General features: G+C 38.3%; 1 protein-coding gene across 1 annotated transcript; it reads right to left on the bottom strand.

The window, feature by feature from the left end:
- Positions 1-1,433: 1,433 nt before the first annotated feature.
- rab22a (RAB22A, member RAS oncogene family) lies at positions 1,434-14,321 on the bottom strand. Its single transcript, XM_051416518.1, has 7 exons — positions 13,907-14,321; positions 12,997-13,076; positions 12,130-12,211; positions 8,170-8,241; positions 6,548-6,654; positions 5,971-6,080; positions 1,434-5,072 (listed from the first exon to the last, which is right to left on the bottom strand). The coding sequence occupies exons 1-7, from the start codon at positions 13,940-13,942 to the stop codon at positions 4,975-4,977; spliced, it is 585 nt and encodes a 194-aa protein (XP_051272478.1). The 5' UTR covers positions 13,943-14,321; the 3' UTR covers positions 1,434-4,974.
- Between the last annotated feature and the right edge of the window lie 21 nt (positions 14,322-14,342).

Raw genomic sequence — 14,342 nt, 5'->3', positions numbered from 1 at the left:
TTTGTTTTCTTTTATAGAATACACGTACATCAATACTTATTCTTGATATTTATTTTCTCTTGTTTTTATTTACATATTTGTTGTTGAAGTAATACAAAAGTATGAGAAAGTTACATTACTTTAATATTGTGATACTTGGATTAGGTTAGTGGCTACATTTTTAAACAGGTAACTAGTAACTGTATTAAAACATATAACATAACTTTTATAATCGGTATTTGATGACTAATAAAAAGTTACTTTCAAATGTATTCTTACATTCATCCAGCTGAAATATCAAAAATTAAAAATTAGTAGAAGCCATTTGTGACTTTTTTTTTAAATAAAATGTTTTTAAATTGCCTCGTAACATAAATTTGAATTTTAAAACCTTTTCAATGTTATTAAATAATTAATTTCACATTCATAACTGCAGATTTACAAGTGAAAAACCCAAACGTCTTGAATAGAAATATCCTGCCTCAGTTTGTTTTTCTAAAGCTTTTAACATTATTAATATGAATTTACTCACCATGAAATGTTTAATTATAATAGCACAACAGACACAGGTGTAAGTAATAACAGGAATGATTGGCTCCATTCCAATTAAGTGGATCAATGAGGCAGTATGCACAACTGGCACATCTGAGCATCGAAGTAGAATATGCAGCCGTGATTAATGTTAGTTACATCTGTGTTTGACCGTTTAAAATTTATGGCAAAGTCATAAAGTAATACATTGTGAAACATGTTTTTCTAAAAAAAAAAAAAAAAGCAGCTCAATGGCAAAATTATGTGTGTATATTACTAGTGTGTCAGTGTACCTTTAATTCATTTCATAAATCAATTTATTTCTCACCTGTCGAGTGTCTTTTTACACAAGCCTCCATGTTATCCTCACACTGCCATATACTGATTCATTGTAACACTGACACCTCAAAGACCTCAGTCCTTTATTATTAAAGGTGTAATCAGGCACAAGTCATATTGATCCTATTTCCCATTTAACCACATAGTTTTCAAACATGCTTTACAAATAAGGTGACTTGGATTTTTAATTGGAACAACAAAAAAATCCACAATCAAACTGGATCAAGTTGGATAAATTTAGCTGTAAACCCAGCGGGGGTTCGGTAGGGGACGGGGAGGTTGTCAAATAAGTGTTCTGCCCTCTCAGCACTATTCAAAGTGCAGTGAAAAGCCCTCTGCCAGTCAAAGACGCATCTCAAGTGTCGTATTTATATATATATAGCCAGTTCCGGCTGGCTGCCAGCTGAACAACACAACCAATCACTAACAACATTGTCACTGTATCTCCAAGGAGCAAGTTAATGCACACATCTTTCTCTTAGGCCCAACACGAGGCAGAGAGAGAGAGAGAGAGAGAGAGAGAGGCTGCATGTAGGACGTACACGGGTACACACTGACTCACTCACACAGCAGGAGAGGACAGATATTTTTGTCAATCTTTTATTAGTAAACAAATTGACAATTCCCTTTTACACATTTGGAAATACACTGCAAACAACTGTTTTCAGGCATTTTGTTACAATCAATATGAAACATAGTAAAAAGCTAAATATGGTAACTACAATGCTGATGAAATTACTGCAGATGGTGTACAGGTCTATTGTGTTCACACAACTGGCTTAGAATAGAATATAGTTATTGATCTGTGTGCAATTTGATGGTATATACCTACGCTGAAAAATATACATAATATAGATTAATCACATTCCCAGGGCCAGCCCAAGACTATTGGTATTTTTCAATGCAAAAACTGGCATACAATTTCTATCCATGCCTGTTTTCAAATAAGGGAAAAAAACATGTATGTCATTATCAAACTTCAAATAAGCATTTATGTGATTAGCACTTTAAATCACTGTTACATCGACAATAAAAAAAAAAAAAAGGTTAATTATGCGTGGTGTAGTAAAATGGCTTTGACATTATTTGCCACCGTGTTCTTCGCAGCAATAAGAACTGAGCAAACAGTCAAAACCTAAAATAACATCAAAAGGACATTAAGGAGTCTGTTACCTTTTATGAGAATGTTTCACAGAGATAATAACAGACTGCAGACAGGGTGTTAGTTAGTAATAAGGGCCAAAGAATACAAACAGTCAAAGTGCAGCTTTCAAAAGTACCAGAGTGATTCCCTTTTTGTGACGTGATTGCTGAAGCTATGTTAAATACTAGCTAGAGTTAGTATTATCGTGTAGTGCAGGGCGAATTATCAAAGACAGCAGCGTGAATCAAAATCCATTGCTTGAAGTTTAAAGTTTTGACCTAGAATGCTACTCTGGTTTTTAAAAAGGGATTTGGTTGGCCCCATCACACCGCTCATTTGATGAACTATGCACGAGCTAAACTGTCTTCAAATCAGCATAAAATGAGGTCAATATAAACCCGTCATTATCGTCCGTTTGAGAGACTGTAGGGCATGAGATCACATTTGTGCATGAGTGTGTGCTCTACCTGTGTGAACATATCACTCTGTAACTGGTTTCTTTGATTAGGTCACATTTTACCTTTGTCATAATAACAACTATTGCACTCGATAAGGAAATCCTGAAGGAATAGGCAGCACTGCTTAGCACACGACTCATCAAAAAACAGATACATTTAAGATGCTTACAGGCAAATAAAGTTGCTTTCGCTGACAGAAAAGCACACAATCCAAATTTATAAATATGGAAATGCAGTCTAATTGAGCCCACATCAGTATTTTTTGGCAACTTTTAAAAAGAAGTTTTGGGGCTAAAAGGACTCAAGAGATACAGACACGCAAGGAATTACACAGAATTAATAAGTCTGTGGGGGCTCATGAGTCAACTGCTACTGAAGTTCAATTAGGGTGATATCAGAGGTAAATCAAACTACTTTAACATGGTGCAAAGATCGCAGAGTATTTTCATGGATGTAAGAGGATGATCTGGAGCTCTTGTCGTAGAGTGAACCAGATTTGTCTGGAACAAAACGAAAGCTGGACACGCAGTAAGTGCCTGGGATTTAGAGGAATGAGTCAAAAGAAGGGGTTGGGAGAAAGGAAAATCAGAAGGCAGACCTTGGAAGAAAGCACGAACAGTAATTCAGAGCAGAATGGAGACTAAGGTTCATTAAGAGGTCAGCATGTCGACACAGTGCCACGTCTAATTCGGCACCTATAACGTTCCGCAGAGAGGAAATTTAAGCTCCAAAATCGGAGTTTCCTCTAAACGATCTTTAGTTTCCAGATCTCATTGTTTTCATCGCAGGCCAGGTAGTAAAACAACACTGCGTGTGCGAGCCAGTGCTGATTTAAAGAAAAAAAAAAACCAACCTAAAGATGAAAAATGTTTACGGGACAATTAAAGAATTTGGCAAGACCTCACATATATCATAAAACTGCTGTAAAGTAGCAGCAAAGGCTTGAGGAAAATTAGATTAGAGAAAAATAAAGCTAAAGTAATGTTGTGAGACAGCTGGCAGTACACTGTGTGCACTAGGGGGAACTTCATATTCAGGTTTGAGTTAACACCTTTTCAGTAAAAGTGTAACACATGTGAGCATCTGGGACTGTTATCTTATAATAATAAACTTAAAGACTCAGAATTTTCAGCCCTGATTAAAGCTCCATCAGTGGGAGATGTGGACTGTACAACTGTTCTTGTCGCTAAAGAATAAACAAAGTTCACAATTAAAAGAATAGTTTGGGAAATACAGGGGTAAACACCCGGCTCTCTCTCGAATGTTTAATCAGTAAAAAAATCAAAGTATAAAAACAACAATTTTCTATTTTACAAGGGGTTTATGTGCCGGACTATTTCTTGGCTGGGACCAATAACCTACTGGAGTCTCCGCAGGTTGTACGGCAGCTGCTCAGAGCCAAGAAATAGTCTGGCATATAACTCCAAGTAAAACAGCAAATTGTTGTCTTCACACTTAGTTCTCTGTACGGATTAATCAAACAAGATGTACTGTGTTAATTGATGAGCTCTAGATGTACTGGAAGGTGGATTTTGTTACCTTTGAACAGAGCAAAGCTAGCTACTTCCCTCTTGTTTCCAGCCGCTGGTTCCAGCTACATATTTACCATACAGACGTGATGGTATTGATATTCTCATATTACCCTAGGCTAGAGCATGAATAAGCATATTTCCCAAAATGTCAAACAATTCTTTTACTGTGTGGAAGTGAGCTCCCACACACACACCTATCATTTCTGCAATTTACCCTTAAAACATCCACTTGGTATTTTGCCTTGAAAAGCATCTTTGATGAAAAACAGCAATCACGAATAAAAATGTAAATTAAACGTGCTAGACTGGGAATCACCGACATCCCTCCAAATATCCTTCCAAAAAGCAAAAAAATTGAAATGAGAGCTCGGTACTGATGTCTACCAGAACCTCTTTCATCAAAATCGTATGATAAATTAGTGATTACACACATTAACTGTACAGATGGATCCTTCACAAAGATGAGAACGTTTGGGGAGAGATCTCCCAAACAAACAAAAGGCAATAACTTAAGTGCTATCAAAATAATTTGGTGAAATTGAACCATTTTCAGTCCATGTTTTGGTTGAAAGATAATAGATTTGTACAAATTTACAGGTACAAATTACTTCTGAATCCATGAATCTGTATCTGTGTACTTCCTCTGATCAACCTAGGGGCTATAATACACCACACAGAGGTTGATGTCCATAATGGAAGCCAGTAAATTATATGTATGGGGGTCCTTCGGTTACACATCAATGTATTAAAGCAATTCTCAGTAAACTTGAAGTATTTCTCCTGCCAGGAATTTTCATACGATACATGACAATTTGCTGTTGTTGAGTGCCGCAAAAAAACGCATTCGCTGCGGCCATCTGTTTGGCAATGCTGCATCCTGGTGTCAGTGATAGCTGGGTGTTTGAGGGTGTGTGGTGGCTGTAAGCTGAAGCAGGCCGAGGGTAAACGAAGGTCAGGTCACAGGTCATGTGGGGGACAGTCACCGGCATCATCAGCAGCACGTCCTGCGAGACTCTGAGGCCTGCCGTCCCAGTTTGAAACCTTTTCCTGAAGTTGCCCCTGCCGCGTCTACAACGGGGATGCGCTTACCTTTGAGGACGGACACACACACACACACACACACACACACACACACACACACACACACACACACACACACACACACACACACACACACACACACACACACACACACACACACACACACACACTCTCTCCATTACCACACATACACTTTCTTACTGTGTCTGTTTTTTTTTTTTTTAAAGAAATGTTTCTATACATTATGAATGGTAGCGAGACATTTACAGATAAAAGATTTTGATATTTCACTTTTTCTTTCTGAACTTGAATTTACACTGGAAAATCGAAGTCTAGTCTAACTCTAAGTCATAGTTTTATTGCAGTAAATTATCTTAACTTCTTGTATATTAAGTTAATTAGTAAGGCGTGGGGAGACGAGCTGTGTCCCAATAACAGAATTAAATGATACATGCAGCATTTGATGTGAATCGTGTTTTTAGACGTACTGTGATTTTGCTTAATTTCTCTACCCACATAATTAATATGTAGTATGGGACACAGCTATTGAGTATATCTCTTTGATCTCTATCTTATCAGTTGCCACTCAGAACTCAATCAGCTGCTCCCATAGCTCCTTGTCTCTGCAAATTAAATGTCGAGGTGTCATGATTAAGTTGATTCTGCTTTACTTCCAACATGACATTATCTGCAGCTTGTTCTGAATTAATTCATCCCTGTCAGGAGTCAGATACAAACACAGAACAGACTGATAACACTCCTTAAATGTTTAGAAATGATACCTCTAATAGGCAATACTGTTTAAAAACATAGTGTACCTGCTTTAAAACACATAGAGAGACCAGATAATTATCTTAATGCTGCTTAATGCTTAATGTGTCACAGCTTAATGGGGACCTGAGGATGTACAGGCCAATGGCACCAAATGCTCAAGAAACACACTCACTTATCTCTATAAACACCTCGTTGATGTTAATGGCATTCTTGGCACTGGTTTCTACAAAGATGGCATGGATGGAGTCAGCATAGTCCTTGGCATCCTTCTCTGGCACTTCCCTGTAAACAAAGAAATACGTCCAAATTATCATGTTGCGAAAATTCAAACAGATCCTCCAATTTCATGCATTAACTGATAACCATCACATTTACTTCTACGGCGGGAACTTGGAAGATTTCCTACTAGAAATCTACAAGTGCTTCAATAGCCACAATGATTAAGGTGAATGAAAAAGAGTCTGCTCACCTAATATTCCACAGCAGACCAATTACACAGAATACTAATCAGTATGAGAGCCAATATTCCTCTTTGCACAGCTGAATGCACTTAAGCTCCACAGACAATGAACATAAATTATATTTTGAAGCCACACATCAAATATCATTCCGATGCTAAAAGGTCATAATATTTCCCGTCTAAACCAGACATCTGAAATTGCTCTCAAGTTGTAAATGAGGGGGCACAATCATACTGAACACAAGCATTGCTCATGACGCATACAGTATTATCTCTAAGTCAGATTCACCTGGCGTCTGAAAGGTCACATTTGTTGCCAGCGATCGCAACCACTATATTGGGAGGACCATGCTGGCGCAGCTCCTTCACCCAGTTCTTCAGTGTTTGGAAGGATTCCTGATGATACAGGTAAATAACACGTTACACTGAATTAATCAATAAGCAGACAAACACATAGCACTTCCCATTAAAGTTGAAGGGATTAGTTTGACATTTTGTTTAATAAGCTTATTTACTTTCTAGCTGAGAATTAGATTAGAAGATAGATACCATTTATGTTTTTATGGTGAATACAGGGCTGGAGGCAGCAGCTGATTAGCTTAGCTCAGCATAAAGACTGAAAATGGCACCTGGCTCTGTCTCATATGTTTAATCAGTAAAAAAAAAAAAAAACACAATAATATATCATTTTACAAGGGGTATATGTGACAGACTACTTCCTGGAGTTTTCCACTGAGCCAAGAAACAGTCTGGCATATAACTCCCAGTAAAACAACATAATAATAATTTTGACGCTTTGTTTTCTGTACGGATTAAACATATTTAGCATACAGACGTGACGGTATTGATATTCTCATCTCACCCTACGCAAGAACATGAACACATATTTCCCAACATTTCAAACTATTCCTTTAATGTAAGGAAGTAGACTTCCACATTCCTTCATTACTGCATTTTTAACCGTGCAATTAACATCAAAACATCCACTTGGTATTTTGCCTTGAAAAACATCTTGATGGAAACAGCAATTATGAAATAAAATGTGAATTAATCGTGCACAAGCGTTCTTACTAGACTGTGACTCATGCTGTGAAAAAGGTCTTTTGCTTCATGTTGTGTCAAACAAATAACAAAATGTAGCTACCCTCACTATATACTGGCTCCTTAGATGCTTGCTAGAGTTGGGTCTCTGACACTGACAGTGTTGTGTTAAGAACACACGGCAGTCCGTAAGGTGTGTGTGTAGAGTGAATGTGGTGAGAGAGAGCGTGAGCACTGAAGACGATATCAGGTTTCACACTGATGTGCACGGGAAGAATTAAATACGTGTTTACCCATTTTAATCAGTGGCAGTCAATGTTGATATTGTGGCGGGCCGCCACAAATAAATGAACGTATGGGAAACACTGAATGAACCCATTATATCTTGTTTGTTTAATCCATCCAAAACTGAATTATAAAAACATAAATTTGCTGTTTCACACAGGGTCAGTAACATCCTGGAGTCTGTACTGGTTGTCTGCCAGCTGCTCACAGCCAAGAAATAGTCTGGCAATAACTCTTGGAAAAGCGCAAATTGTTATTTTACAAACAAGATGTAAGGTGATAATTATTGAGGTGAGTTCATTAGTTTTGGACCGAACCAGGCTAGCTGTTTACCCCTGTTTCCAGTATTTATGCTAAGCTAACGGCTGCCAGCTGTAGCTTCGTATTCACTGTACAGACATGAGAGTGGTGCAAATCTTATCATATAAGTCTTGGCAAGAAAGTGGATAAGTGCATCTCTGAAACTGAACCATTCCTTGAATACACATGTGAATTAAAAAGGAAGGAAAGACATGGAACTACACAATGAAACTATACAGTAAGTGCTTAGTGGATTAGTGGTTGAGGAGAAAAAGGAAATAATACCTCTTTTGTGATGTCATAAACAATGATAGCCGCAGCTGAACCTCTGTAGTACATCGGGGCTAGAGCACGAAACTGTGGGGAGACAGAGAAAGTTCAATTAGCTCAAAGAGAGACACTGTTGGACAGGGAGGCCTGGACGTCTGAAGACTCTGAATGACCTTCATCTGTGCCTATACTAAAAGATCTGCTTATATCATTAAGTCTGCATATAGCTTTGAAAACATGTGAAACAGAACATGATGATCAGAGTTAAAATATCTTCTTTAAACACAATAAATGCCATCTTTGAAGACTGTTTTCCAATCTTTAATCTTTTTTTGGATATTAAAAAGAGTTCTATCATTGCAGTGTAGTTGTATTATATTTTTATAGTATATATATACACCCAATAGATCAATAAACTATGTCTGGGCTTCATAGACTATGGCTAATCTGTTACATAGGCACAGATCATGGTTAATAAATAATACTGACTGTAACAAACTCAAAGCAGAGTATACAAATGAGCAAAAAAAGACACCAAGTACCATTTCAGTAAACCAAAGGCCCAGTGTTCTCAGCCTATAAGCCAAGTAGCTTTATTTGAAATGGAAGCATGGCAAGTCTTTCCACCAAGACCTCACACATGTGGTAGCCATCAAGAGAAAGATGAGCAGAATGTGTCAGAAGCTGTTAGCGTTTTGATATTTATGGAAGACTATACATTTGATCTTAACCCAATAGATCACAAAGCCCTGCATAATCAAAACAACATGTGCATTTCTAAATCCATAGCTGCCTGGGAGGCTGGGGGTTCCTTTTGCTACGTTTGGTATTTTTCTGGTAAAAAAAAAACAACTTTCCAGTGCTCATTGAAACCTGTCTTCAACAATCAGCCCGCTGTCATATTTTAAAACATATTGTTTTTAATGGCAGTGTCTGTCTGTCTGTCTGTCTGTCGACTGGTCTGCCACTTTGGTGCAGAATGAAATATCTCAGGACTACAGGATGGATTGCTAAGAAATTAACTTACTAATTTTCATGAAATCAGGAAATCATTCATGTTCCCTTCAGGATGAATTATAACATTGTTGACTTTCCATCGTATTTCATCATCAGGTTGATTTTTTTTATTTCTCCAGTACTGTGGCTTATTACCAAAAACCTTCCCAACAATCTCAGCTGTACTTTCTGTTTAATGAAAATTAGCAAATGTTACTATGGTAACACGCAAACCTAAGATAGTGAACCATCTTAGCATCTTGACAGCACAGTATTTACCATTATGGGACTGGCAGTGGCTCTGTACTAAATGACGCCAACTTAGCTACAATGCTAATATTGCTAGCAGTAGGTTGCTAAGTCTCTTACAAAACTGTTTTGTGACAAAGTAATAGATAACTTTATTGTCGGGTCTTGATATGAGGCCAATTTGTTGTTATACAGCTCTGGAACTAATTCGTTTTTCATCTTTCAGTTCAAGCTGTGGTCGACAATGAGGGGCTGCACCCACAAAGGTCAGCGCAGCTCTGGTTTAAGTTAAACAAATATGAAGTTGGTCTCACCACAGACATTTGTGCAAAGCAGTGGCACAACCACTCGCTTACAGGACCTTAATACAAAAGTGTAGTATGAATCCATTCCCTTGCTGTTTAGATGATTTTTATGCTGAAACAAATGTGGACTATTAACTCTAACTCTAAATGCTAACCTCTTTGTATGCCTTCTTGCAATACCAGCTGGACTGGGTTTTTTTTAACAGACTAATAAAACCATGTGTCATATATTAACTAATGATATTTATTTTAAAAGAAACAACTCATGTCTGAAAAAGACCTTCACTTAGAATGACCCTGCTTTCCCGCCAATTCTATTTTCCTTCACAATACGATGGAATAAACTATCCATCTCGGAGTGACACCGTTACCTCAGGAAAGCACACATTCCACATAATTATAGTTGTTACTGGCCCCAAGTCCACCAACGGGAATCCAACTTGGGATATTTGGCAGAGGCACTGAGGAGAGTGCTGTCTGTTTCATTGGCTAGTGTTGGGCCTTGCCACCACCAGTCCTGTGTGGTCTATCTCTGCCTTAACCCAAAGAGCAATTGCAGTGAGGCCAGACGTCTGGCCACACTGCAGCCCAGAAAACAGCCCCAGTGATACCCAGCGAGTGCTGATTAATTGCTAAAACCACGAGCTGGGTGCATAAAGAAAGGAAGCCTATTCCAGTAGGACGCGAGGTTCCTCTCGCTTGTTTTCTGTGAGAGGGAACAGTCAGAGGGGGAGGCCTCAATGGGCTGTTGACAGCTGGGCTCAAATGTACTTGTAAGGCCTCATCTGGTCTCGAGATATGGATTGCGGATTGTGGAAATCACAGAGCTTTCCGTTTTGCCTTGGTCTCTCCTTCCATGTGCATTGGCTTGGCTTTGTGTTCCCCTTTCTCAACTCAACAGATTTTGGTAGGCCAAAGCTCCACAAAAGTTAGACAACAAGCCATGAAAAGCTTCAAAATACCTCAGCAGCTTTGTATGAAAACACAGACACATGCAAAAACCTACCAAAGGAATGTAGCTCCTTTTTCCCGCACAGATGTGAACCCCTTGGGAGGCTGAGAGGCGACATGGGAATGAAAACGTGGGTATGTGGGATATGAAAAGATGGAGAAAATGTACCACAGAAAAATAGATTGTTCCCAAGAGAAGAAATGTTCCACAGGAGAAAACACAAAGGGGAAAAAAAGGAGAAGTGGAGTTGCAGTGATCTCAGATAAGACACAGTAGCAGCACACGCCAGTGGGCTGAGACAGCTTGGATTTCATCCTCTCATCTTATCTTAAACAGGGCTGCATTGATGTCCCCTCAAGGCGGCGAAGAAGCCAAGGACCCCGGGGGAAAGGAGGATAAAAGACAAACAGCATCTTATCTCACCTCTGGGGAGAGGACAGCAGCAGGGATAAGGCACTACAAGAGCAGGGGATTGTGCATGAGAAAAAGAGAAGGGCATGTACAGAAAAAGGGAAGTGATGCGGAAAGTTAACGCACAGAAATATGGGATGCAGGGTGTGAGTCAAAAGAGAAAGCATTTCCTACAACTGTCTGGGGCTCGGTGTTGTTTGGGCAGGCTCAAATGCTAAAACACCAAGATGTATCCTGTTTCTTATATCACACATCTGCGGGTAGATTCAGTTTGAACTAAACTTTGTGTGGGTGTGTGGGCATTTCAGATATTGCTGCTATAGACACACAGGAGGGTAGGTTATATAAGAAGTGGCACCTGGACATGATAGGCGCTAACACCTGTCAGACGTGTATGCAGCATTAAATAACACCAAAAGAAAAGCAATGGCACTCCTTTACTTGCGGTTTAAAATGCATGAATGCAATGGGGAAGGAGTGAAAGGGAAGGGAGACAAAGATTAAAGGTGACAGAAAGGACAAATCATGACAGACGTGCTGATGTTTCTACTAAACTAAACAGACACCGCTCAACCGTCTAAAGAATGCCATCGGACCACACACACACACACACACACACACACACACACACACACACACACACACACACACACACACACACACACACTTAAACTAAAAGTGGACTCCTAAAACAAGAGCACTACAGGGTTTAGGTTACTGGTTAGTGGGCAGAACTCTACCTATAGAAAGATAAATGTTGCCCCCTATCAGAAGTAATGAACAACTGCACTATTCACTTTCCCTCAGGCTGATTCAGGGAGTGGTACGTGCACATGCGGGTAGCTTTTTCACTTCCTTTAAAGCCACATGGGAGGAACCGGTAGATTTCTAAAACAAGCCAAGTAAAACTGATTGATTGCAATATCAAAACTGTGTAAAATGCTGTTGTGGCTTGGCTGCTTTAAAGATAAATCACATGTAAATCTTGCTCAGGTTTACTATCCACCAGTCAATTTTAAAATATAAAAGCTGAGGGCCAAAACCTCAGTGGATATTACTAACCCGCTCCTGTCCTGCTGTGTCCCAGATCAGGAACTTGTGCAGCTCGTTTTGGTATTGCACTGTCTTGGTCATGAAGGATGCCCTGGTGAAGAGAAATGGCTTCATGATTGATACATTATGCCACATTGATAAACTTTGCTGTTACACAAAATATAGATAAATAATAGAGCTGCAACTACAGTGAGAAGAACACACATCTTCATCTATATCATCTACGAGCTTTAATAAAACAGCAACGTCCCAAATGTCATATATTCAAGAGGACTTACTTGTATTGCATCAATTCAATATCTAATGCTACAATATCAATAATTGGTTTTGATTAAATTAAAAGATTTTTATTTTGTTATAAAAATTCAATAACAAGAAGTTTTTGTCAGTGTAATGGCGAGGTTACCTCAAACATATCTGTTATTGTTGTTATTTATAAAACTGGTAAGATATGACAATAATTATTGGTCTGGCTGTAGTATGGAGTAAGGACACTGTACACAATGACAGAAAATACAACAAATGCCTATCACAAGTTGACAAAGCCATTTCTTTAAATTTCTTTCCTTAAATTAACCAACAGCCACAAAAAAAGCATTTAATTTATAGAAAAGCAAGATACTTTTTGCATTTGTGAAGATAAAACCAGCGAATATTATGTGTTTAATAGTTAAATTAATAAAAAAAAGTAAAATAAATTGGTATTAGGGATACAAAATGTACTATTATTTTCATTCTTAATAACAAACTATTAAAATTAGAGCTGATTAATCCATACAGTGATAGACAGAAATGAACTGACTACATGATGATGTCCTGTAACAACTCTAAACACAAACCAGTGCAACAGACTTTTGGGCGACAGCAAGAACTTACCCAATTGTTGGGTTGATGTTTGGGTCAAAGCTGTCTTCCACGAATCTCCAAACAATACTCGACTTTCCAACCCCAGTGTCCTGCAGAGACAAAATAAAGACAATGTTTACCAAACACAGCCAGAAACCATTAATACAAGTATAATTGCAACTGTAAAAACAAATTCTGTGTGATGTGAGAATGGTACTTTAGGAATTATTGATAGAGAAAATGAAGCTTATGGTGTTATAAGCAGCCAAGACACGCATGAATATTGTTCCTGTGACTGATGTATACATAGTGACTGCACCAGTAATGTTATTTAGAAAAGCAAATAACAATTATTTTCATTATTGGTTAATTGTTTGGTCAATACAATGTGAAAAATACTAAAAAATGTCGAGTACTGTATTCCAGTGACTCAATATGACAACTTAAAACTCCTTGTTGTGTCTGTTAAAGAGCCCAATGATATAAATCTTCACATTTAAAAAGCCAGAAAAAGAAAATGTTTGTTATTTTAGCTTTTAAAAAAAAATGACTCAAACATTCATCTGATTATCAGGACTCTGTGATTAATTTTATAGGTTCAACTTAACAATTAATGGACTAATAGCTCTATTTAAACGTTATTAGCAGAGGATGCAGAGGAGATATGTATTAATGCAATGCTTTTAGAACAATATATGTATTTATGCTGTTGTTATATGCAGATTATACATAAACAAATGTTGTTCCTGTGCCTGAAAAGTGCAAAACAACAACAACAACACCACTAATTGTTATTGTTGATCACAGGTGTGAACACATGTACCTGATGTAAACAGACCATCAGTATGCACTACAGTGGGGACTTCACACATACGGCTTCAAACAAACAAACAAACAAACAAACAAACAAACAAACAAAAACAAATCGATGCTCACTTACCCCCAGAAGACACACTTTTAACTCTCTCAGCGCCATATCGATCTCCTCTCTCTCTCTCTCGTGTGTGTGTTAAAATGGGTTTGTGATGATGACCATTGACAGTTTTCTCCTCTTGCTACCTCTTATCTTAAATATTCTTCAGGTGGTCTTGTGTTTACAAAACAAACTCTCGCTTCATCGTGGTCCCAAAACCCCTCTCAGGTGAGGTTACGACTCTTTGAATCGGCGTTAAAACGTCCAGTAGTCCGTCGTGTTTGCCATATTGTGATTATTGTAAACAGCCAGCTAGCTCACAGTGAAGCCTCCAAATCGCTCGGTCTCCATCTTGAATTACGCCGTGTGATCACGTGATTGTATCGGCTCCTTTTTTATTTTTTTTAATTTTATTGTTTTATTGTTTGGAAATAACACAAAGCCCCCCCCCCACAGGCTGCTT

The sequence above is a fragment of the Dicentrarchus labrax genome, unplaced genomic scaffold, assembly GCF_905237075.1.
Source record: "Dicentrarchus labrax unplaced genomic scaffold, dlabrax2021, whole genome shotgun sequence".
NCBI classification, from domain to species: Eukaryota; Metazoa; Chordata; class Actinopteri; family Moronidae; genus Dicentrarchus; species Dicentrarchus labrax.
This window is presented reverse-complemented; position numbering and strand designations above follow the sequence as displayed.

Coding starts and splice junctions, on each gene's coding strand:
- rab22a (XM_051416518.1), bottom strand. CDS start 13,942: ATGGCGCTGAGAGAGTTAAAAGTGTGTCTTCTGGGG. Junction 13,077..13,906: donor TAAAAGTGTGTCTTCTGGGG/GTAAGTGAGCAT, acceptor TTGTCTCTGCAG/GACACTGGGGTTGGAAAGTC. Junction 6,655..8,169: donor TTTATGACATCACAAAAGAG/GTATTATTTCCT, acceptor CTGTATCATCAG/GAATCCTTCCAAACACTGAA.